Source organism: Rhinopithecus bieti, unplaced genomic scaffold, assembly GCF_001698545.2.
Source record: "Rhinopithecus bieti isolate Rb0 unplaced genomic scaffold, ASM169854v2 scaffold_495, whole genome shotgun sequence".
NCBI lineage: Eukaryota > Metazoa > Chordata > Mammalia > Primates > Cercopithecidae > Rhinopithecus > Rhinopithecus bieti.
In genome coordinates this window covers 351,679-377,152 of record NW_016803120.1, presented here as the reverse complement: position 1 = coordinate 377,152, position 25,474 = coordinate 351,679, and the positions used below count along the sequence as shown (strand labels likewise).

Genomic DNA, 25,474 nt, shown 5'->3' with positions numbered 1-25,474 from the left:
TTGAGACGGAGTCTCGCTCTGTCGCCCAGGCTGGAGTGCAGTGGCCGGATCTCAGCTCACTGCAAGCTCCGCCTCCCGGGTTTACGCCATTCTCCTGCCTCAGCCTCCCGAGTAGCTGGGACTACAAGCGCCCGCCACCTCGCCCGGCTAGTTTTTTATATTTTTTTAGTAGAGACGGGGTTTCACCGGGTTAGCCAGGATGGTCTCGATCTCCTGACCTTGTGATCCGCCCGTCTCGGCCTCCCAAAGTGCTGGGATTACAGGCTTGAGCCACCGCGCCCGGCCGAGGTTATTATTGTAACGGAATTTTCAAAAATGTGAGTGTGCTTTTTTTTGTTTCTAGACTCTATAAGACACATATCTGTTCCAGGTATAGTGTCTACTAAGAAATTTCATAATCCAAAAAATATGGAGTAAAGGAGCAAATAGTTGGTTAGCGAGGATATCGAATACAACATAGAGATTAACAAAGAGGAAAGGCTATGAAATAAAATACTTATAGATGGCTAGTCTCATATATTTGCATTATTCCTATAAATGCATCTCATGATATATGTAATCAGAGTTATAGTTATTTAATCTCCTTTTTTGTCCATTGCCTCTTTTAGGTCCATGGTTTTTTGGTGAAATCATTGATGGCAAATTGGGTTGCTGCTTTTCCTTTGGGATATTTGTTAATGGACATTTCCTACAAGGCAGCATAACATTTATAATTGGAATTCTCCAGGTAAGAAGTCAGAAAGGCAATTTAAGAACATCTTGGCCTTGTCGGACTAATTGCATAACAGTTATGAATTAAATCCAAAATCCAAAATTAAGTACCATAGATCATCTTTCCTACTTTACTTGCAGGGGAGTCTTTAATAAAAGCTTCATTTGCTTTTAAAGTGCTTCCTAAACTCCTTCTACCACTCTCACGTAAACATGTAAAATACATTTTTTGTTCCCCGAGACAGCATTGCGCTGTTGCCCAGGCTGGAGCACAGTGGTGCAATCTCGGCTCACTGCAGCCTCCGCCTCTTGGGTTCCAGTGCTTTTCTTGCCTCAGCCTCCTGTGTAGCTGGGATTACAGGCATGTGCCACCATGCCCGGTTAATTTTTGCATTTTTAGTAGAGGTGGGGTTTCACCATGTTGGCCAGGCTGGCCTCTAACTCCTGACCTCAGGTGATCCGCCCGTGTCGGCCTCCCAAAGTGCTGGGATTACAGGCGTGAGCCACTGTGCCCAGCCTCATTTCAGTTTTCTATTATGTAGATGGAGGCTGTCTCCAAGGAACTCTCTCATACCAAATGAATCCTGAGCCTTACCAAAAGGCAGGGTTTTTTCCTTTGTAAATGTTTACATTCATATTCTAATAAATAGTACACTAATAATGGATTTTATGTATCATCCAGACCCATGACTCCCAAATCTGTATCTCTGATCTCGACCTCTTCTCTGCACTTCAAGTGCCTCTATATCCAATGGCCACAGATGTCTAACAGGCATCTCAACTTCATATGATATCTCTCTAATAGGAACATTATTTCTACCCCAAACCTGTTCCTCTGTTTTTCCAGTTTTAATAAATGACTCCACCATTCATCTGATTTCTCCAAGATGTATCCTCAATTATTCCCTTTCCTTTGTACCCTGTATCTATTTCACCAGCAAGCTCTACCTTATTTGATCTGCTTCCAGTGCATATCTTGAATCCATCCACTTCTCTCTATTTCTGTTACCCTAATCTAAATTGTAATTATTTCTTGCCTGGATCTTCTCCCTGATATTCTTGCCTGCTTGCTCTCAGTTTAATACTGAGCATCCAGTGTGCTCTTTTAAAAACTTTACAATCAGCTCACTTACTTTTCAGCTTGAAATGCTTTGAAGCAGAGCAGTGATCTGGGTCCTGCCAACTGCCCCAATTTCCACCTGGCTTATGCTCTGCATGCACTTCCTTAAAGAGGCCAAGACCTCTCCCATCTCTGGGCTTTTCATTTGTTCCTTCTGCCTGGAATGCACTTCCCTCCGCTGATTTATTCCTGTCCTGGCCTCTGAGAGCCTTTCTCCTCATTATCTTCTTATGACCCAGTTCTTTCCTTCATTGAACTAATCACAATCTGTAATTATATTTTTTGTTTTTGTTTTTTTTTTTGGTCATTGTCTTTTCCCTGTTAGAATGTTAGCTCTATGACAGACCTTTTCTAACTTGTTTGCCATTGTGTCCCTAACTTGGAGCCTAGCTCATGCATGCCACATAACGGGTGCTCAATAAATATTTGTTAAATGAATGAATCATAAAGCTGCTCAACTTGGATTATAATTTAGATCTTCTAATTTATATTCCAGTACTTAATCACGCTACCTCAAACAAAAATGGAGATAAAAAAAATACTGACAGCGAAGCCCTCCCCTCACTCCACCAAAAAAGAGGGGTTGTTGTATGTGTGTGTATACATTTACTCAGTTCAATTCCAGCTTAACATCACTGGGTATTAACTGTGTATATGATACTGTACTGCAAGTTGGGACTTCAACATAAATTAAATGATACCCGCCTCTAAGATGAATAAAAGAACGTGGGCAAATACACAACTAGCCACAAGTCAGCTGTTGTGTTATAAGCAACTGTGCTTGAAGTAAATTAGCTAACCCCAAGACAGAAAGCAGCATATTCTTAGGATCCACTAATGATGCATTATTAAGACCAAACTCTTCCAAGGACTTGGGAGTAAGCTATGGCTCTGTTCTTTTCCAGCTGGCGTTTTTTAACATCCCCTTGATGGCTTACATGTGTTGGAGCTTGCTGCAGCGGTGCTTTGGTCACAACTTCAGGTCTCATCTCCATCAAAGAAAATACTTGAAAATTATGCCTGTTCACCTACTTATGCTACTGCTGTACATCTGGCAGGTTTATTCCTGCTACTTTCTTTATGCGACATATGGCACCCTAGCTTTTTTATTCTCCCCTTTGCGGACCTGGTTGACACTGCTGACACCTGTTCTCATTCGTTGTGTGTGGACACTGAACTCCGCCAAGCTTGGAATCTTCATGGTGCAGTTAAAAAGCCACCTGAGCCCCTGAAGGCCATGTCTCACCACTAGCAGCTGGGCAGAAGCCCAGCCTCTGTGTCTGTATCCCAGGCCTCTACACCAGTAGCAGGTGGAGGGCCAGTATTGGTGCGTGAGCTTTAGGGAGCTGCTTCTCGTTTGGACTCCTGGGTGTTGAAGGCATTACCCACTACTGATACCTGCAGAATGGACTGCAGAAAAGTCTCAAAAATAATGCCTTTATTCCTGTCCTCCTCAAGGAGGCAAAGAGTTGATTTATCTTTGTGAAGAGAAAACCCTTATCTAGGACACCCACAGGGTAGGGGTTGGGTGTGTGTACGGGAGTGTCTGAGGCCCAGTGTGTTTTTTAGGGGTTACCCCATGTAAAGCACCTACCGCTGTGCTTGGAATTCAGCAGCTGTCAAAGGTGCAATTTCAGTGGCAGGGAACCTTTGAGGATCTGGGCCCGACCCTGACCACGGCTGAGATATTAGTACCCAGGCCTGTTTTCCCACAGGATTGTGGGCTCTCTGCTTCCTTAGTCGGAAGTGTTTTCAATTAATCAAATAAATGAATGAATGATGAATAAGAAAGACCATGAGCCTGAGCCTTGCGCGTGTGGCCTCGCTTAAGGGGCGAGAGAAGGCGTGGCCTGTCCTGGCCTCTGGGATGGTTGGTGCTGGACCTCTGGGGACAGGGCGGAGCTGGAGGAGGCGGGGCCAGGCCTGGTCTCTCATAATGGGATGGGTGGTGCTGGACCTCTGGGGGCGGGGCCGGGCCTCTGGGGTGGGGCTGGACGGCTTGTTGCCGGAAACGAGCCATTGACGCTGTGGCCCGGAAGTGGAGCGGCTGTCGCAGTGCGGCTCCGGCAGTGGCGGCGGAGTCCTGTGTTTGCGGCCTTCGGCAAGCGACTGAGATGGCGAGCGCAACTGCACCTGCAGCCGCAGCCCCCACCCTGGCTCCACCTTTGCAGCAGCTCCGGCACTTGGCGGAGGAGCTGCGGTTGCTCCTGCCTCGAGTGCGGGGTGAGCTGACGGGAGTTGGAACGCGCCACGGCAGGGGCGGGCTCGGGGAGAGGCCGGGATCGGGGAGAGGCCGGGCTGGGGCGGCGGCGGGGAGCCGGGCTCGGGCGAGGGAGGTAGCTCCGCTTACCTCAGCTTTTCCATTCGCCACCATTCGGCCCCCACACGCCACACCCACAAGTCGGCGAAGCCCAGGAGACCACCGAGGAGTTTAATCGAGAGATGTTCTGGAGAAGACTCAGTGAGTGCGCCTCCTGTCCGGGCTCCGCTTGCCTCAGTTCCTCCAGCGTCCCGACCCCTTTCCCTCTCGCTCTCCCCCAGGGAGGGGACTGCCCTCCCCCGCTGCATCCTTTCTGTGAGATACCTTACCCACCTCAGCACCTGAGAGGGTGAACTAGAATTCTAACATCGACATTCGGGAGGTGTTTTTGAGAAGTCTTGGTCGGTAAGGGAACGCGTATCTTCCAAGTCCGTGCGGCACTAATGTATTGGCACCTGCCTTCTCTTCGGCCACCCCCCAGATGAGGCAGCTGTGACAGTGTCAAGGGAAGCCACGACTCTGACCACAGTCTTCTCTCAGCTTCCACTGCCGTCTCCACAGGTGGGCTTCACTTTCCTGGAATCCTTGGGCTGCCGAGTTACACCTTAGGAATCCTCTAATTTTCTTTCCACCTTTTACACGCATGCCAGGAGATTTATTTTCTTCATTTGTCCAATGAGGTTACCGTTTTTTACTTCACAGGATTGTTGTGAAGACCGATTTGCCAAGTGCAGTTCCTGGCGCGGAGTAGGCAGGTCTTATAAATATTGGTTCAATCTGAAGTTCACCCTGATTGTTTCTTTTCTGATAATTTTTTAAGCACTTTTTATTTGCTGGGTGTTTTCACATACTTGTTGGCCATCTGACAGATGAGCAAGCAGGCTCAGAAGCTCAGGTTAAGATTTTTTTAAAAAAGCAGGGGAGCTAGAATTTAAATCAAGGTCTATCTGATATCTAAGCTACACCTATTCTGTTATACTACATAATACCCTTTTTATATTATTTTTTATATTTAATCAGTAACACGCAGATAGTATAAAATTCAGAAGATATCAAAGTGTGTTAAGTTTATCGTTCCATCCACTTTCTCATTTTGTCTCCCCCAGTTCCTTTTGCATTATTCCACATATATTCTGTGCATATATACATTCATAAACATTTATCTTGTATGTGTCAGCTTCTTTTTACACAAATGATAAGATACCATAAACACTGTTCTAGATCTTCCTTTAAATAAATTAACAATGGAGCTTAGAAATCAACTCTTAGCAGTTACTATAAAGTTGTTCCGTTCTTTGTAATGACTGCATGGTATTCAATAGACTAGATATAAACATAATTTAACCATACTCTATGTGGACATTTAAGCTGTTTCCAACTTAGAGTTACTGCAAACAATGTCGTGATGAATTACCTAATTCTGTGTATGTATGTATATCAGTAGAAAAAATTCCCGGAAGTGGAATTGCTAGAACAAAGAATTTATGCGTTTTAAATATTCCTTTATTATTAAACTAATGAAAGTAAACATGTTGGCTGTGACCACGTATGCTCTATGCTTAGTTTTTCTAGAGCTATGTATCCTTAATATGGGAGTAAGATTCTTTTAAAATGGCATATTCATTGCCTTATTTGATTTTCATAGTTAATAGTTTTAGTTTCTCAGTCTACATATACAGGTGTTTGGAAAGAATATAGGTATCTTCTGCTGCATGTACCTACAGTGATAGACTTTCTCCTCCTCACATACCTTTGAGTTTTTTTGTTTGTTTGTTTGAGACAGAGTCTCACTCTGTCACTCAGGCTGAAGTGCGGTGGCAGTCTCGGCTCACTGCATCCTCTGCCTACCGGGTTCAAGCAGTTCTCCTGCCTCAGCCTCTCGAGTAGCTGGAATTACAGGCACCCGCCACCATGCCCGGCTAATTTTTGTATTTTTAGTTGAGACGGGGTTTCACCATGTTGGGCAGGCTAGTCTCGAACTCCTGACCTCAAGTGATCCGCCTACCTTGACCTCCCAAAGTGTAGGGATTACAGGCGTGAGCCACCGTGCCTGGCCTACCTTTGAGATTTGTGACGAGGAAACAAGAGATGAATTGTATGAGAGCACTTTAAAAGATTCGTGGAAGATAGACTATTTCAAAAAGAGTAATTAATATTATCTTATTTTTCTTATCTGCTAACCCCTTTCTTTCAAATACACTTAGGACTTGCTGCTAAAACTCACTGCAAGTAAGATACCACAAGGAGGCAGCGTAGAACTGATTTTCTATACATGCTCAGGACAGTAGTTTCACTCATAGATGAAAAATTAGAATTTGGATTTATTTGAAATACATACAAATATTCAAGTATATACATATATTCAAATAAATATGTATATGTATATATGTGTGTATGTACACACACATACACATGAGTCATCATTGCCTTCTTGAGATCTCACCACTTTAGTCCTACTAAAAGATGGGTAGTTTTTTTTTTGTTTTTTTAAATTCCAGTCTGTATGGAATGATACTTTAATAAAATTATGTGCTTGGATGTTGAATAAATGTCAAATTGCCATAAAAGTTTCTAAACACTCTCAGTCACTGTCCTTATCTCATCCCTGACTGGTCACAAACAGTTTGTAGACTGGCTCCAACCTGGACCACATTTATATAGTATTGACTTAGAATTTAAGTCAATTGAGGACAAGGAAGATGAGAAAGCCAGTGACCACCTAGAAGGAAAATAGTTAACATGGAGCATTGTTGAGTCCATGCTAGTTACCTTTAGTTACATATTGTGATTCTGTTAAGAGAGAGAGACCTGGTTAGTGATCTAATAACCATGGTCTGTCAGTCGGTCTGTCTGTCTGTCTCTCTCTCTCCCTCTCTTTTCTGTAAAGGGCCAGTTAGTAAATATTTTAGATTTTGTAGCCAACTACCCAACTCTGCCCTTGTAGAGCAGACACAACTACAGACATTTAAACCAATGAGTATGACTGTGTCCCAATATACTTTATTTACAAAAACAGGCAGTGGGGCCTGAGTTGGCCTGAGGACCACAGTTTGCCAACTCCTGGTCTAAGATATCATGAATATCTTGGGATACAGTGTATCAGGAATAAGTTTTTTCCTGCTGTTTCTTAATGGTTTATTGAGTTGTCAGCCCAGTGTCTACTATATAGCTAAATCCTCTCTGGTATGTGGTGAGTATAGCAGAAGGCCTACCTTCATACCAGGGCTTCAGAAAATGTTTGATGATGCTGTAGAAATATCTGCCTTAGGCTGGGTGCAGTGGCTTACACCTGTAATCTCAGCACTTTGAGGGGCCGAGGGAGGTGGATTGCCTGAGGTCAGGAGTTCAAGACCGGTGTGGCCAACATGGCAAAACCCCATCTCTACTAAAAATGCAAAAAATTAACCGGGGGTGGTGGTGGGTGCCTGTAATCCCAGCTATTTGGGAGACTGAGGCAGGAGAATTGCTTGAACCTGGGAGGTGGAGGTTGCAGTGAGTTGAGACTGTGCCATTGCACTCCAGCCTGGGTGACAGAGCGAGACTCTGTCTCAAAAGAAAGAAAAAGAAAAGAAATATCTGCTGTATTCCACAGTAGAAGGGTTGACCACTTTGATCTAATCTGTTTCCTTTTTCATAGGAAACCCAGAAGTTCTGTGAACAAGTCCATGCTGCCATCAAGGCATTTATTGCAGTGTACTATTTGCTTCCAAAGGATCAGGGTAAGCCACATAAGTGTTGCATTTCTCGTGTAGATCTTTGCTAATATTGTGGATTATGTCCTGTGACTTTTACCTTTACCCGACTTGAACATATAACTTTCTCCCATAAAATACAGTCAAGGATAATTTTGTAATGTAAGTGACTTAAATAATCAAGCCATTATTCTAAGATACAGATGCTTTGTTCCTATGACTTCCCATCTCCCCTACCTTGCCTGACTTGTAAGGCTTTTAATTCTCACAGGCTTCTCCCTCTTCAACCCGTTTTAACACCACAGATGCTGGCTGGCTCTCAGCCCCATATGCAGGCTCAGGCCATCCTTACTTTCCTCCACCCATATTATATCTCACCCTATTTCTGAACATCTTCATAGGTTAAATGGCCTCCAGCCCTGCCTGTAGAATCATGCATTGATTATAATCATGCCAAAATTATAACTGAATACATGTCATGGATCTTCAGGGTTACTCAAGTGGCTTAAACTTCAAGTGTTTCATCTACAGTTGTTAAGAGATCACGGTCTTTAACGAATGAATACATGGTGTCACAGAAAGATTTTGTTCCAGATCTCTTTTAAAGAAAACACTAAGGAATGGCAGGAGGGGCAAGAAAATGCCATGGGGATATAAGTAAGACCTGAGTTTTGTGTTAGCATGTAGGTTAAAGCATGTGGGTGTACATTACCTTACAGTTCTGTAATGCTTAGACTCAGGAAAGCAGATGGTGCTTCTGAAAAGAGCACCAGGCTGCTTATTCTTTGGGTTTGGCCACAGGGATCACCCTGCGAAAGCTGGTACGGGGCGCCACCCTGGACATCGTGGATGGCATGGCTCAGCTCATGGAAGTGCTTTCCATCACTCCAACTCAGAGGTAGTGATGCCACAGTTTAGGCTATCAGTTATTGGGGTTCCTTGCCTAAGAGGGGAAAAACTCATTTTAACAGCAAAGTTACTGACAGCTGAGAGTAATGACCAGCAGGAAGGAGCTTTTTAGGAGACAGGAACCTAGGGTATTAATTTATCCTTACTGATTTCTTTCCCCAGCCCTGAGAACAATGACCTTATTTCCTACAACAGTGTCTGGGTTGCATGCCAGCAGATGCCTCAGATGCCAAGAGGTGAGTGAAGGTGGGAAGTGGGCCGTGTCTGCTGCCCAAAGCAGAGAGACCTCTCATGTTTAGCTTCCAGCTTTGTGACATGTATGTATTTGAATTTATATACACAGTCTGGTGAAATATATATATTTTATTATCAAAATTAATAGGTAGGTATTAGTACTTTTTGTCATTCTCTAGTTCTCATACTTCTAAATTCCACTCCCCTTTGCTGTGGCTCTGTCTCTTGTTGAACAAATATGGTTTGTTTTCCTAGTCCTACCCCAAGAGTAGTATTATGGAGCACACCAAAGCAGTTATGAGGTAGAGACAGCTAAGCCAAAATGGTGGTTGTCCAAGAGGACCATGATGGTAAACATCATGTGACCATTTTATTTCTTCTTGTGGTGAATAAAATACAAGCTTTTTAAACCCCTGTCTAGATACCAGGGGATGTAGTGAGAAGAATTTTTTATTAAACCACCACCCTTGTCAACCGTCCTTGGTACTCCCTTCAATAGGAACAATGTGGTTGTTCCTTGCAGCCTTAAGAAAATTCTTGGGGTTTTCTTCTAATTCTAGTGCTTCTGATTTTTCACTCATAGATAACAAAGCTGCAGCTCTTTGGATGCTGACCAAGAATGTGGATTTTGTGAAGGATGCACATGAAGAAATGGAGCAGGTGAGGGGACCTCCATCATTGGAAGGCAACTCCTTGACTAGTAGATGAGAATTAATTATAAAGAGAGATTTCCTGAGCATTGCCAGATAGGTCCCCTTCTCACTACTGTCCTCTGTCTTCCATCTCCCACTCCTTGTTAGTATGTGATTTACTACCACTCCTCTCCGTTCCCTTACTGGACAAGGAGAACGAGAAACAGGTTTTATGAAATGATTCTACTCTGCAGCCGTTAGTGAAGTGGATGGCTAAGGTATTTTTTTTTTTTTTTAGATGGAGTATTGCTCTGTCGCCCAGGCTGGAATGCCGTGGTGCGATCTCGGCTCACTGCAAGCTCCGCTTCCTGGGTTCATGCCATTCTCCTGCCTCAGCCTCCCGAGCAGCTGGGACTACAGGTGCCCGCCACCATGCCCGGCTAATTTTGTATTTTAGTAGGGACGGGGTTTCACCGTGTTAGCCAGGATGGTCTCAATCTCCTGACCTCGTGATCCGCCCACCTTGGCCTCCCAAAGTGCTGGGATTACAGGCGTGAGCCACCGCGCCCGGCCTAGCTAAGGTTTTTGGACAACTAAGGCACGGTGGTAAAAGTGTAATAGGCCTTTTTTTTTTTTTTTTTTGCATTCACATACATCATGGTATGTCTTAGGCTGTGGAAGAATGCGACCCTTACTCTGGCCTCTTGAATGATACTGACGAGAACAACTCTGACAACCACAATGATGAGGATGATGTGTTGGGGTTTCCAAGCAATCAGGACTTGTATTGGTCAGAGGATGATCAAGAGCTCATAATCCCCTGCCTTGCACTGGTGAGAGCATCCAAAGCCTGCCTGAAGAAAATTCGGATCTTAGTGGCAGAGAATGGGAAGAAGGATCAGGTGGCACAGCTGGACGACATTGTGGATATTTCTGATGAAATCAGCCCTAGGTAAGCATGATCTCCACTTGAAACATCTGAGCAGCAGCTTTCTGATCTCAATTTGTACTGGGAAAAAACTGGGAAAACAAGGTTTTCCGGATTTTTTATATTTTGAAATTTTTCATACCTATAGGAAAGTTTAAAAAGTACCTTCGGTGAACACTCCTACATCCTTCTATTAGATTCGCCTATTCACATTTTTTTCCTATATTGGTTTATTTCTCAGACAGATGTTTCATATTTATTCCAGAATGTTTTGAGAGTAAATTGCAGACAGCAATGACATTTCACCCCTAAATACTTCAGTATGTATCTCCTGAAATGCTCTTAGTCCTCCTCCACATCCAAGATGTGGATTATCACATCCAAGAAATTTGACATTGAATATAATAATATTATCTAATATTCAGATTTCTCCAATTGTCTCTATCTAAAATGTCATATAAATTCAGGGTTCTGTCAAGGTCCCACATTGCGTTTAATTGTCATCTCTTTAGTCTCTTGAATCTAGAACAGTTCCTTTGTAATCTTTTTTAAAAAAATCAACATTTTAAAAAGAAACCAGGTCAGTTGTCTCATAAAATATCCAACAACCTGGATTCATGTGATGGTTCTCATTTTTGCAAGAATATCATATAATTGAGTGTTTTATACATCTCACTTTATCATATTAGGGAGGCACATGGTGTTGGTTTGCCTCATTATTGGTGGTAGTAAATTTGATCACTTAAAGTGATGCTTGCTTTAGTAAAGTTATATTTTACTCTAATTTTAGCTTCCATTGATGACCTGCCTGCCTATATTAGTTATTAAACTGATGTTTTCATATCCTCACATTTTTGACTGAATTGATCATGCACCCTACTATGAACTAAGGGAATTTTCCCCCCAACTTCCTAGTGAAATGGGGTATGCGTGTTTCAATAAAGACTGGTTGAACTCATTCTGTATTGGTTGCCCAGTTGCCCAATTTTAAAAACTGACAGGCATTTCTGCGACAGTTTCTTACTGTTGACATCCATAGTTGTGTACTAGAAACAACCTGGCTGCGTTTCTTTTTTTGTTAATGATTACTTTTGTTTTCTGCTCTTAGTGTGGATGATTTGGCTCTGAGCATATATCCACCTATGTGTCACCTGACCGTGCGAATCAATGTAAGTACTGGCTTTGAGGGAATAGCTACAGACCTAATGGGTGGAACTTCACTAATCACTAGTATTTCCTCTAAGCTATAGGGTACATATTTATTTGTCACATTTGGATGCAAGTACAACAGTAATGTCACAGTTCTTGCATGTGTTTGGGGTTGATAAATATTTGCTGAAGTTGAATTATAATAGCCATGAGCTTTGATAGTTCTCTCTTCCATAATCACCTGGGTAATCGTTTAGAAAAGCCCAAAGGCCTTAGAAAATGCTGCTTTAAGGCTGGGTGTGGTGGCTCACACCTGTAATCCCAGCACTCTGGGAGGCTGAGACTGTCGGATCACCTGAGGTCAGGAGTTGAGACCAGCCTGGCCAACATGGCAAAACCTTGTCTCTACTAAGAATACAAGGCCAGGCGCGGTGGCTCACGCCTATAATCCCAGCACTCTAGGAGGCCGAGGTGGGCGGATCACGAGGTCAGGATATTGAGACCATCCTGGCTAACACAGTGAAACCCCGTCTCTACTAAAAATACAAAAATCAGCCAGGCGTGGTGGCAGGCGCCTGTAGTCCCAGCTGCTCGGGAGGCTGAGGCAGGAGAATGGCGTGAACCCGTGAGGCGGAGATTATAGTGAGCCGAGATCACGCCACTGCACTCCAGCCTGGGCTACAGAGCGAGACTCCATCTCAAAAAAAAAAAAAAGAGAATACAAAAATTAGCCAGGCATCATGCGCCTATAATCCCAGCTAACTCGGGAGGCTGAGGCAAGAGAATCACTTGAACCCGGGAAGTGGAAGTTGCAGTGAGTCGAGATCGCGCTACTGCACTCCAGCCTGGGCAACAGAGCAAGACTCTGTCTCAAAAAAAAAATAGAAAATGCTTCTTTGAAAAGAAAGTCTTAATTACAGAGTAATTTAGGAACTTCTCAGCCTGAAGTCACAAGTTTCTAATTTCTAGACTAAGCAGCAATTAGATTGAACTCTAGCTGTTCATGAAGTAGCTGGCTGAGGTCACAAGTTTCTAATTTCTAGTTGAGGCAGAAATAAGTGTTCCAGAAACATACTCTGTTCTAATACAAACAGTGTGATTTAACCATGGAGAGTCAAGTTTCTTATAAAAATCTGATTTTATTGTATTCTTTGAAGTTCTGTGCTGTGCCCTTTGCTAGAGAGACTTCTGTTCTCTCTAATGTTATTGGAAAGAGCAGTAAAACTGCCAAATAGCTTATATTTTACAATCAAATGTATCAATTCTAGTAATAACTGATAAATTGAATAATGGAAATTAGATTCATCAGAAGTGTCTTCATGATGTACAAACACCTTGAAGTAGAATAGGATCCTTTTGGGTGTTAACTTTTTTTGGCATTAACTTTTAAAAAATTGACTTCCTAGGAAACAAATGTTTTTAGCAATATGCCTAGTCAGCTATCCCAAACATAGTATCTGCTCTAGCAATTTTAAAATGTGTACTGCATATGCATCTTATATGTATTGATATTTTTAAACATCTCCATGTTATCCTTATATTGGTGTTCTTAAAATTCTTTATGCGTTTTTTTTTTTTTTTTAAAGGAGCCTTAGTCATTTCTGCTTTATATTTTGAGCTATCAGCATTTGGGACCAATTCAGGTTACATTTTCCTTTTCTGTCCTTTTAAAATTGAAAATATTTTAGATTTAAAAAATGTATTAAAATGTTATAGCAATGGTATTAACAAGATCTTGCTAAATGAAAAGAACTCGTATTCCTGCCACCCTAACCTAATCAGCATTTTTAAGTTTTGCATACTTCCTTCAGATTCTTTTTCTAAATAATTTTTTTATTACTTGGGTTTTTTAAAATATTTGAGCTCACCTTTTTATAGTAGGGCTCAGGGTGAATAACTTCTGTGTTTCTTTTCTAGTCTGCAAAACTCGTATCTGTTTTAAAGAAGGCACTTGAAATTACAAAGTAAGTACGAAGACTTCTCAGATAGCTTTTTGAGAGTAAAACGGAACTCCTGTCCAGACATTCTCAACTCCCTAGCCCCCATTTCAAGGAGTGGGAAAGGGTGGGTGTGGGATTTTCTTTCAACTTCAGTTGTGGGGCAGCTGAGATTCTGCAAAGAAGCTTCCCTTTAAAAAAATTTTAGTTTTCCCTGTGCTCCCTCCTGAGGGTAGGTTTTCCCTTGATGCCCTAATAAGTTTAACTTGTTTCTTTCCTATTCTATTCTCAGAGCAAGTCATGTGACCCCTCAGCCGGAAGATAGTTGGATCCCTTTACTTATTAATGCCATTGATCATTGCATGAATAGAATCAAGGAGCTCACTCAGAGTGAACTTGAATTATGACTTTTCAGGCTCGTTTGTACTCTCTTCTCCCCCTCTCACCATCATGGTCAGGCTCTGATGTCTGCTTTTAAAATGGAGCTAGAATGCTTGCTGGATTGAAAGTGAGTGCCTGTCTATATTTAACAAGAGACACTATTACCAAAGATTGTTGGTTAGGCCAGGTTGGCACCTATTTATAAACCATATGCATATAATATATTTTTCTGTGCTATATATGAAAAATAATTGCATGATTTCTCATTCTTGAGTCATTTCTCAGAGATTCCTAGGAAAGCTGCCTTATTCTCTTTTTACAGTAAAGTATGTTGTTTTCATTGTAAAGATGTTGATGGTCTCAATAAAATGCTAACTGGCCAGTGATTAAAGGAGTGCCCTTCAAAAGTGTCTTTCTTTTTTTTTTTTTACCAGAAATACAGTGGATTGAGACTAGAACATTGCTTTCATTGGGTTTGTAGGTTTAAAAATCTGATTCTGATCAGAAGTATATTTAGAACAAAAACACTTTATTTATAAAAGATTACTCCAAAATTCATCTTAGTATTTCACCATGTTATATATTATTATCAGCAAGTCCTTCTGAATATTATCCCAGATTACTCCCTGTCTCACAAATATATTGGCATTGAGCTCATTTGTTACGTTTGCCCACCTTATTGAACAGATTTATTTTCTTTATACCTACTTGTGTTGTCGTCTGTTATGTGTGTCCCCAAATGTAAATACCAAATTTTTATAAATTAAAATTTTTTAGTGTATTAGAGATTTTATGTAATTTTAAGGGCCTTTTCAGTTCATCCCTTTGCAAAACCATCACCACTTAATTGTACTTTTGCATCGGTCTAGAAGACTGCATATTGGAAAGCAGCGTAAACCTGTAATGATGTATGTTCTGGTGAGCTGAATAGGGCCTTATGCATGTCCTGCAGGTCTCCGCCACCTCTCATGCCCATCGTCTTCCTTCTGTAGGTGTAATTCATCACATATGCCTTTCTGCCCTCTTTAGGTATAATCAGCAACAGCAGTCATTCTTTAAGTGACTAATGTATACTTGGGGTTGAAATTCTTTAAGCCAAATGAGTTTTAATTGACTGTTTTGAAGTGCCATTTTGTACTGTTAACAAGTGTCATAAAGGGAAGGAACTAGAATCAGACTGATAGAGTGCCAAGGCAACAAAATAACATACAATAACTTTGTACAACAGGAGACTAGTTCTTTTATCCTTTCATATAGAGCCTATGTTTTATATACTTTTATATTTCTCTGCTGGACCAAATTCATGTTATTAACATCAGACTTTAATTGTGGGATACTTAATGAATGTAGAACGCTAATATAAAGACCTATCTACTGAATTTTTCTTTCAGGTCCTATATTGTATAACATTGTTCAGTCATGTTTGGATCTTTAAGGATAATGATCAGGGAAAGCACTGATCAATGTAAATTTTTTTTTTTTTTTGAGATGGAGTCTCACTCTGTCCCCCAAGCTGGAGTGCAGTGGCACAATCTCAGCTCACTGCAACCTCCGTCTCCCAGGTTCTCAAGCGATTCTCTGGCTTCAGCCTCCCAAGTAGCTGGGACTACAGATGCACACCACCATGCCCAGCTAATTTTTGTGTTTTTAGTAGAGATGGGGTTTCACCATGTTGGCCAGGCTGGTCTCGAACTCCTAACCTCAGGTGATCTGCCCACGTCAGCCTCCCAAAGTGCTGGATTACAGGTGTGAGCCACCGAGCCCAGCTTCATCAATATAATTTTGAGATTACCTAAAAATTCCATTTTGGGATAATATCCCACTTCATCAGAAATATAAGAATGATTTAAGTGTTAGATCCTTTCCCTTACCTGTAAGTTACGAATGTATTAATGAGCAGTAAAATGGTTGCGAAAAACCTGAACCTGAACAATCTGAATGTACTCTGTACAGGTAACTGAGCATCTTTTCAAAGGCTTCTTTTTGTCATTTCAGCCCAATAGTGTCTATTGTAAGACAACTTGTCTTCATGGCTGCCTTAGCTGAGGTAACAGAAATAAACATCTTGTCTATTGATTTCTGGGAATCTGATTTTGTTCTTGGTCACTCTTCTGCTTATCCTGAATGACTACTCATTTGTCTGATAAAGTGATGTAGTTTGGATATTCAACCCTGCAAACCTCATGTTGAAATTTGATCCCCAGTGTTGGAGGTGGGGCCTAATGGGAGGTGTTTGGATCCCTCTGGATTGGTTCCGTCCTTGGGGTAATGAGTGAGTTCTTGCTCTATACGTCCCTCCCCCACCCCAGAGCTGGCTGTTAAAATGAGGCTGGCACCTGGCACCTACCCCCTGCCACCCATTCTTGCCCTGTGATCTCTGCTCACGTTGGCTCGCTTCACCTTCCTGCATGAGTAGAAGCATCCTGAAGCCCTCACTGTTTCTTGTACAGCCTGCAGAGCTGTGAGCCAAATAAACCTCTTTTCTTTTAAACTACCCAGCCTCAGGTATTCCTTTATAGCAACACAAACACTGAGACGTGAAGTTTCTCTTCCTAGCACATGTTTGGTTTAGATTGTAGAGCAAGGGTTGGCAGGAGAGTGGTGATAGAGCTGGAAGTTTAAGCTGAAAGTTCAGGGGCTACCACGGTGACATTTTTATAGTTGGTTAGGTTCTGGAACATGTTGCAGTCCATTTCCACAGTGAGCCTCTGGAGCCCCACATGTGTCGGCGTGAACTGGAACTTGGTACACATGGTGTTTTCAGGCCACACTGAACCAAATCTGAAATAAAGGAAAAGGCAGGTGCTAGTTCTGTCCCAGGTTCATTGCTCTGCTGGTCCCAGTGACTTTGATCCTTCCTTGCTTGAAGAGGTGGACCATGCAGAAATAAACATCTAAGTACCTTGCTATTAAAATGGAAGTGTTTATAAAGGAATAGAAGAAAGGAACCGCCCAATGCTAAGCAACTGCATGGTTGAGAAGAGATACATCCTAAGGGCTTCCAAGCTACATCTGTTGTTCCTTTTGTCATCTGTGACTTCCTTCTGGTTCAATTCCTGGTAATCATACTGGAGTTTGTTTGGAAGAATGATATGGTTTGGCTCTGTCCCCACCCAAATCTCAACTTGGATTCTATCTCCCAGAATTCCCATGAGTTGTGGAAGGGACCCAGGGGGAGGTAATTGAATCATGGGGGCTGGTCTTTCCCGTGCTATTCTCGTGATAGTGAATAAGTCTCATGAGATCTGGTGGACTTATCACGGGTTTCTGCTTTTGCTTTTTTCTCATTTTCTCTTGCTACCACCTTGTTGGAAGTGCCTTTTGCCTCCTGCCATGATTCTGAGGCCTCCCCAGCCATGTGGAACTGTAAGTCCAATTAAACGTCTTTTTCTTCCCAGTCTCAGGTATGTCTTTATCAGCAGCATGAAAACAAACTTAATACAGTAAATTAGTATGAGTAGATTGGGGCATGGCTGAAAAGATACCTGAAAATGTGGAAGTGACTTTGGAACTGGGTAACAGGCAGAGATTGGAGCAGCTTGAAGGGCTCAGAAGACGATGAAAATGTGGGAAAGCTTGAAACTTCCTAGAGACTTGTTGCATGGCTTTGCCCAAAATGCTGATAGCAATATGGACAATAAAATCCAGGATGAGGTGGTCTCAGATGGAGATGAGGAACTTATTGGGAACTGGAGCAAAGGTGACCCTTGTTATGTTTTAGCAAAAGACTGGTGGCATTTTGCCCCTGCCCTAGAGATTTTGGAACTTTGAACTTGAGAAAGATGACTTAGGGTATCTGGTGGAAGAAATTTCTAAGCAGCAAAGCATTCAAGAGGTGACTTGGGTGCTGTTAAAGGCATTCAGTTTTATAAGGGAAGCAGAGCATAAAAGTTTGGAAAATGTGCAGCCTGACTATGCAATAGAAAAGAAAACCCATTTTCTGGGGAAAAATTCAAGCTGACTGCAGATATTTGCATAAGTAGTAAGGAGCCTAATGTTAATCCTGAAGATCAAGGGGGAGATGTCTCCAGGCCATGTCAGAGAACTTCATGGCAGCCCCTCCCATCACAGGTCCGGAGGCCCAGGAGGAAAAAGTGGTTTAGTCAGCCAGGCCCAGGGTTCCTGTGCTGTATGCAGCCTAAGGACTTGGTGCCCTGTGTCCCAGCTGCTCCAGCCGTGGCTGAANATTGGAGCAGCTTGAAGGGCTCAGAAGACGATGAAAATGTGGGAAAGCTTGAAACTTCCTAGAGACTTGTTGCATGGCTTTGCCCAAAATGCTGATAGCAATATGGACAATAAAATCCAGGATGAGGTGGTCTCAGATGGAGATGAGGAACTTATTGGGAACTGGAGCAAAGGTGACCCTTGTTATGTTTTAGCAAAAAGACTGGTGGCATTTTGCCCCTGCCCTAGAGATTTTTGGAACTTTGAACTTGAGAAAGATGACTTAGGGTATCTGGTGGAAGAAATTTCTAAGCAGCAAAGCATTCAAGAGGTGGCTTGGGTGCTGTTAAAGGCATTCAGTTTTATAAGGGAAGCAGAGCATAAAAGTTTGGAAAATGTGCAGCCTGACTATGCAATAGAAAAGAAAAACCCATTTTCTGGGGAAAAATTCAAGCTGACTGCAGATATTTGCATAAGTAGTAAGGAGCCTAATGTTAATCCTGAAGATCAAGGGGGAGATATCTCCAGGCCATGTCAGAGAACTTCATGGCAGCCCCTCCCATCACAGGTCCGGAGGCCCAGGAGGAAAAGTGGTTTAGTCAGCCAGGCCCAGGGTTCCTGTGCTGTATGCAGCCTAAGGACTTGGTGCCCTGTGTCCCAGCTGCTCCAGCCGTGGCTGAAAGGGGCCAACATACAGCTTGGGCTGTGGCTTCAGAGGGTGGAAGCCCCAAGCCTTGGCAGCTTCCACATGGAAGCTGTGTTGAGCCTGTGGGTGCACAAAAGTCAAGAACTGAGGTTTGGGAACCTCTGTCTAGATTTCAGATTATCTATGGAAATTGCTGGGGGCCCAGGCAAAAGTTTGCTGCAAGGGTGGGGCCCTTATGGAGAATCTCTGCTAAGGCAGTGCAGAAGAGAAATGTGGGGTCAGAGCCCCCACACACAGTCCCTACTGGGGCACTGCCAAGTTAAGCTGTGAGAAGAGGGCCACCATCCTCCAGACCCCAGAATGGTAGATCCACTGACAACTTGCACTGTGTGCCTGAAAAAGCCACAAACACTCAACGCCAGCCCATGAGAGCAACTGGGAGGAATGCTGTGCCCTGCAAAGCCACAGGGGCAGAGCTGCCGAAGACCATGGGAACCCACCTCTTGCATCAGTGTGACCTGGATGTGAGACCTGGGGTCAAAGGAGATCGTTTTGGAGCCTTAAAATTTGACTGCCCTGCTGGATTTTGGACTTGCATGGGCCCTGTAACTCCTTTGTTTTGGTCAATTTCTCCATTTGGAATGGCTGTATTTACCCAATACCTGTACCCCCATTGTATCCAGGAAGTAACTAGCTTACTTTTGATTTTACAGGCTCATAGGCAGAAGGGCCTTGCCTTGTCTCAAGTGAGACTTTGGATTGTGGACTTTTGGATTAATGCTGAAATGAGTTAAGACTTTGGGGAACTGTTGGGAAGGCATGATTGGTTTTGAAATGTGAGGACATGAGATTTGGAGGGGCCAGGGGCGGAATGATATGATTTTGCTGTGTCCCCACCCAAATCTCAACTTGAGTTCTATCACCCATTCCTCAGAGGAGGGACCCAGGGGAAGGTAATTGAATTACAGGGGCTGGTCTTTCCCATGTTATTCTCGTGATAGTAAGTCTCATGAGATCCGATAGGTTTCTCATGGGTTTCCGCTTTTGCTTCTTCCTCATTTTCTCTTGCCACCACCCTGTTAGAAGTGCCTTTTGCCTCCCGCCATGATTCTGAGGCCTCCCCAGCCATTTGGAACTGTTAAACCTCCAATTAAACCTCATTTTCTTCCCAGTGTCGGGTATGTCTTTATTAGCAGCGTGAAAACAAACTAATACAAAGAGCTATAGCTTTGGAACCCTTGCTTATTGCTAAGCACAGTGGATGTAGCAGGCTTATGGCGAGGATGTCAGTATGTCAGCAGATGGCGTTTGGAATCTTGTCAGCAACCTCCTGGCCTGCCTATAAACCTTCTTTTGGTGACAGACTTCCTTTGGGGAGCTTTGCCCCACAACTGATTTGGGAGATCACAAAAGTCTGGTTAAGTGTTGACAGTCCCTCCTCTCGATTTCTTGGCAAGAATGACTCATTAAGTTTCATGAGGCTGAGGTAGTAGCTCAGTAACCCAAACACCTGCTAGGGACCTCAGGGATGGTAGGAGTAGGTATCTTGAACTTTATACTGTCTATTCAACTAAGGATGCAGTAGACATAATGAAAGAAGATATTTGCAACATCTAAAACCAACAAGGGACTAATACCTGGACTATACAGGAAACTTCTACAAATCAGTAAGAAGGAAGTGCAGAAACACCAAAGGAAAAATAGGCAAAATAAAGACAAACTACTTACCGGGAAGACATAAAAGGCTAACAAACATATGAAGAGTTGCAATTAAAATAATAGTAAGATATTACTTCATTTTTATTAGACTGGAAGAAAATGTTAATAGCTGGGTATTGCCAGGAAGGAAGGAGAGGTAGGAATATAGAAACTCTCATGTACTGCTGGAGGGAGTGGAGACTCCTGCAGCCATTCTGCAAAGCTGACAGTACCTGGTCAAACCACATCATATCCTGTGACCCAGCAATTCTATTCCTGGGTGTATATATATCCCCAGACTCCACCAAATTTTCAAACAAGTATATAAGGAGACTTGTGTGAGGATGTTCACTGCAACATTATTTGCAGTGTCAGAGAGTTGGAAGCACTCTGGGTGCCCATCTCTGTGGAGTGGAGTGGTAGAAAGTGGTGGGTGTACATGATGAAATATTTTGTAGCAGAAGACGTATGGGCATAAATCTTAAGAACATAGTTCTGGCCGGGAGCGGTGGCTCAAGCCTGTAATCCCAGCACTTTGGGAGGCCGAGACGGGCGGATCACGAGGTCAGGAGATAGAGACCATCCTGGCTAACATGGTGAAACCCCGTCTCTACTAAAAAATACAAAAAACTAGCCGGGCAAGGTGGTGGGCGCCTGTAGTCCCAGCTACTCGGGAGGCTGAGGCAGGAGAATGGCGTAAACCCGGGAGGCGGAGCTTGCAGTGAGCTGAGATCCGGCCACTGCACTCCAGCCTGGGCGACAGAGCGAGACTCCGTCTCAAGAAAAAAAAAAAAAAAAAAAAAAAAAAAAAAAAAGAACATAGTTCTGAGTGAAAAGAAAAGCAATTAAATATAAATTTATATGTAAAGTTAAAAATACAGGCTCATGAAAGCAACAGTACACATTTTACATGTACAAATAAAAGGATATGAAGGGTGGTGGTGAAAATGGGAATAAAAGGGAATAAATTAAACAAAATTGTGTATTGTGGTGGTGACTACCGGAACGTAGCCCTCTGACCACAATGAAAGATAGCCTGGCCTCCCTTCATTACTCTCCAATACCTAGCCCTAATGCCCTCGCCTACATTCACAGCAACACCCAGGCTCTCCCTGCAAGATCAGGGCAGCAACCAGGGCAGGTGGGTGCCCAAGGGGCCCACACAGCCTGCCTCACTCCCATCCTCTTGCAGATATGGTGGTCCCAAGATGAGGGAAGCCACTTGGTAGCCCTAATCCTTTAGTTCAGTTTCTGGGGGTATCTGCTGTCTGCATGGACATGGCAAAGAGAGAGTCTGTCTCTTGGGCCCCACCTTTCTGACCCATTGAGACATTTCAGGAAGATTAGAAGCCTTCCATCACTTACCTGTAGCTCCTCTCTCTGTGAATGAGCCCCCTTCCCAGGATGGAGATCACACAGTCCTCCATGGGGGCATCTAGGGAGTTCTGGATGCTGACTGAGGCTGTGAGGGGTTGATACTGCTCTGCTTTCTCTGGCATCTGTGGGAAGAGGCAATACTTGGTGTGGATGCCAAGGGTACAGCCGCAGTCACTCTCTCCTCCCATGTACCCCTGTACCCTCCTCAGTAAGTTTCCTCATCTCTGCCAAGCTGACCCAAGCTTCACAGCTGACGTTTTCTACCGCTCAACCTGCGCCTCCTGCATTTATTCCCACCCTTGGTCCATCACTGATGATTTCTGACATCGCCTCTCCTCTAGGCAGACCCCTTGGAGGGTTTCCCACTGTCTTCGGAATTCAGTTTACATTGTATTCAACATTCTTCACGGTGTGCCCCCAACCCCCCTCTCCCACCTTACCTGTTCTTCCCATGACTAAGTGACATCCCAGCCCCATCAGGGACTGTCCCATCCCCAGCACACCCCTCAGGCTACCTTCCATTGCACCTCTTTGTTGTCTTCTTCTGTCTCAGTGCCCTTCCCCTACCTCTGTACTGAAAGGGTACCCATTTTTCAAGGCCCAGCATAGATGTCATCTCTTTCCTAAGGTCATCCCCGAACCCACCAGCTGGAATTAATCCCCTTTGCTTCACTTATTCCATAGCAACTTTGTGCATCTATTAAAGCACTTACCTGGAAGACCAAATGTTGTGTCTCCCTAACTAAACTATAACGTGCTAGAGGGCAGGGATCAGATCTCATTCATTTTGGCCAGGGTAGACACATGGAAAGAGGGCTGGACCAAGAGCCATAAGCCTCTAGAACGTCCTGTTTTTATTCTCGTGGGCATGTTGCTCTCTAGGGCTCAGTGGTTTTCATCTGAATAATGGGAACAGTTCTACCTCACAGGGTAAAGAAAGAAAGAAAAGAGAAGGAGAGAGAGAGAGAGAGAGAGAGAAAGAGAAAAAGAAAAGAAAGAAAGGAAGGAAAAAGAAGAGAGAGGAGGTGAAAACGCTCTGGCATGTGTATGGAGTGCTAAAGAAACATAGGCTATTATCCTTGTAGGTAGGAGGCAGCAACTGGGAAGGGCCCAATTTTAGAAACCTTTACTTAACTAACTAAAGAAGTTGGAAGATTTACACCTTAATAGGGTATGGAAGAAACTATGTCTTTCAAGGGAAGGAGCTCTTAAATGTAGCATTTTCTGGTAATCCTGCAGCACAGTCATCTGCTCTGAAGGGGCTTGGATTCCTTCTGAAATGGGGACCTGAGTGGTGGCAGATGAGGGCAACTCAGGGGAGGACTGGTGCCTACCTTGATGGCAAGATGTGGTCTACAAATGGCAATGTCTTCCTGAGCAAAGCAGCTAAGGCTGGACTCAGAGTGTGTTGCCATGGCGGTGAGTCTAAGGAAGGTGTTCTCGGGTGGGTTTCGCTCAAAATTGGAGAAGAACAGGCCAATGGTTATTGTCTTTTCTGAAACACATGACAGGTGGAGTCAGTGCCAACAGGTGTGTGTACCCCAGAAACAGCCATAGTTACACACACAATGCAAAGGACTCAGGGCCTCACTGAGACCAGAAAGATGCCTCATTTTCCCCAACAATTGTATGCTTGGAACTCACTCAAGACCTCACTCCTCACCCTCATCCCCATCACCACCCTCAACAACACTCTTGGCAGACCACCTCAGTGGGGTTGGGGAAGGGTCCCTGTGAACTGGAACAAGTTAAGCTCTTTGAGCCTCAGTGTCCTTGTGTAATAATGCCTTCCTAGTGGGATGGTTTGTGTTGTTTGTAGGGTTTTTGTTTTGTTTTGTGTTAGAGACAGGGTCTTGCTCTGTCACCCTACAGAAGAAATACCGACTCCTACTGTCACCACTGCTCCGGGGATGAGGTATCCCCCCTGCCCAAGTGAATCCTCTGCTTTCTAAATCTGTGCCCCCTCCTGACCCCATCACACTAGCTGTGTAACCTGAGTAAATTATCGAGCCTCTCTGTGTCTCATCTCCTCATCTGTAAAGTGGGGATAGCAATGGTTCTTGCCTCAGAACATTGTTGTGAGGCCTAACAAGATGATGCACATACAGCACTTAACATCATTTTGGGCAAACAGTAAGTGCCTGATAAATGTGAGCTAGTGATTCTAGTTGTCTCATATCCCCAGGCATAGCATTGTCAATTTTAACGCGTCTCTCCTGAGCTCATTCTTTCCCTCTTGCCTGCGTATTTTCCTCAGCATAGGAGCAGGTTCAGCTCTCTCCCTCTGTCCAGTGTCCCTGGCTGACCACTCCGCAGCCTCACCTTTTTCTATCATGCCTCCAAGGAGGACCAGACGGTTTGTCTCACTTTCCCAACTCAATCGTCTTAACGCCCAGGAAGCTTCTCTGCAAGCCCACTCTCTTAATAGTGCTCTTCAGCCTTGACACCTTGTGCCCTTTCTGCTGATCTTGCTGGGTGCCTCCTTTCTTTCTTTGACTATTTGGCCTCCCTTACCCTGCTTTTCCCCTGACCGCCCCCTAAATGCTGCTGCTGCTGCCGGGTTCCCTCCTCACCTTCTCATCTCCTCACTGTCCTCTCCCCACTGCTGTGAGCTCATCTATGCCCTGACTCTTTGTTGGCCCCCCTGTGCTGGGATTTCCACATCTGAGCTCCAGCCCAGAACTTTATCTTACCAAGGTTTCCTGCTGCCCACTGGTCAGCTGCACGTGCACGTGTCACGGGCTTTCAGACACAACGTGCCACAACCAAATTCATCCTTTTTCTCCCCAAACCTGCTCTTCCCCATTTTTCCTGTTCTAGTGACTCACCCAAACCAGAAGCACCCACCACACACATATACACACTCACACAGTCACAAGCCCCATCTATCCCAACTCCATAATACATTTTAACTCTAAGTGCTGCTAGCTTAGTTTGGCCTTCATTTCTTGACTTGATGATTACAAAACCTTCTCATCTTCAATTCCGTGCTTCTCAAGACTCTGGATGCACATTAGAATCAAGTGGGGAGCTTTACAAAACAACCCCAACACCAGGCCCACCCCAATCAGTTACATCAGACTCTGGCGGTGAGGCCAAGACATCAGCAGTTTTTAAAGTTTCCAGATGATCAGAGACTCTGAGCCTACTCTGGCTCAGAAGGCTGCCCCCTCCCCGCCCCACAAAAAAAGTTCCCCAGATGACGCAATGTGCGGCTAACGTTAAGAAGCACTTTTCTTATATGACCCTTTCCATTCCATTCTGCCAAAAGTTCTTTCTTGTTAAGATGAATTTCTGATTCCATTGACTACCCTGGTTGAAACCTTCCACCAGTTTTCCATTACCCAGAGAACAAAACTCAAAGTCCTTAGCAAGAGAGACAAGACCCTGTGTCACCTGGGCCCTGTCCAGCTCTCACGCCACCCCCCACCCCCGACTCCACTCCTCCCATGCTTGGAAAGGGAAGAATGATACAGAGACTGCAGGTGAGGTGACCAGTTAGAAGGCTGTTGCAACGCTGTAGACAAGCTCTCGTCAACTGATTCTCACACTTGTCTGCACACTGGAATTACTCGAGTTTTTAAAAATTCTGATGTGTTCCACCATGGAGTTTCTTTTTTCTTTTTTTTCCTTTTT

General features: G+C 43.8%; 2 protein-coding genes across 2 annotated transcripts in view; one reads left to right on the top strand and one right to left on the bottom strand.

Moving 5' to 3' along the window:
• The first annotated feature begins 605 nt into the window (after positions 1-605).
• Positions 606-14,344, top strand: CCNDBP1 (cyclin D1 binding protein 1). Its single transcript, XM_017858553.1, has 12 exons — positions 606-727; positions 2,737-4,054; positions 4,233-4,292; positions 4,573-4,652; positions 7,729-7,810; positions 8,585-8,681; positions 8,855-8,928; positions 9,510-9,586; positions 10,230-10,510; positions 11,595-11,655; positions 13,553-13,599; positions 13,865-14,344. The coding sequence occupies exons 2-12, from the start codon at positions 3,946-3,948 to the stop codon at positions 13,977-13,979; spliced, it is 1,083 nt and encodes a 360-aa protein (XP_017714042.1). The 5' UTR covers positions 606-727; positions 2,737-3,945; the 3' UTR covers positions 13,980-14,344.
• Positions 14,345-16,491: 2,147 nt separating this feature from the next.
• The window catches only part of EPB42 (erythrocyte membrane protein band 4.2), a 28,766-nt gene continuing 19,783 nt past the window's right edge, over positions 16,492-25,474 (bottom strand). Inside the window, exons 12-13 of the mRNA XM_017858305.1 lie at positions 21,827-21,960; positions 16,492-16,734 (exon numbers count right to left, since the gene is read on the bottom strand). Coding sequence (XP_017713794.1) covers positions 16,572-16,734; positions 21,827-21,960 — 297 coding nt within the window. The 3' untranslated portion in view covers positions 16,492-16,571. The remainder of the gene's footprint in view (positions 16,735-21,826; positions 21,961-25,474) is intronic.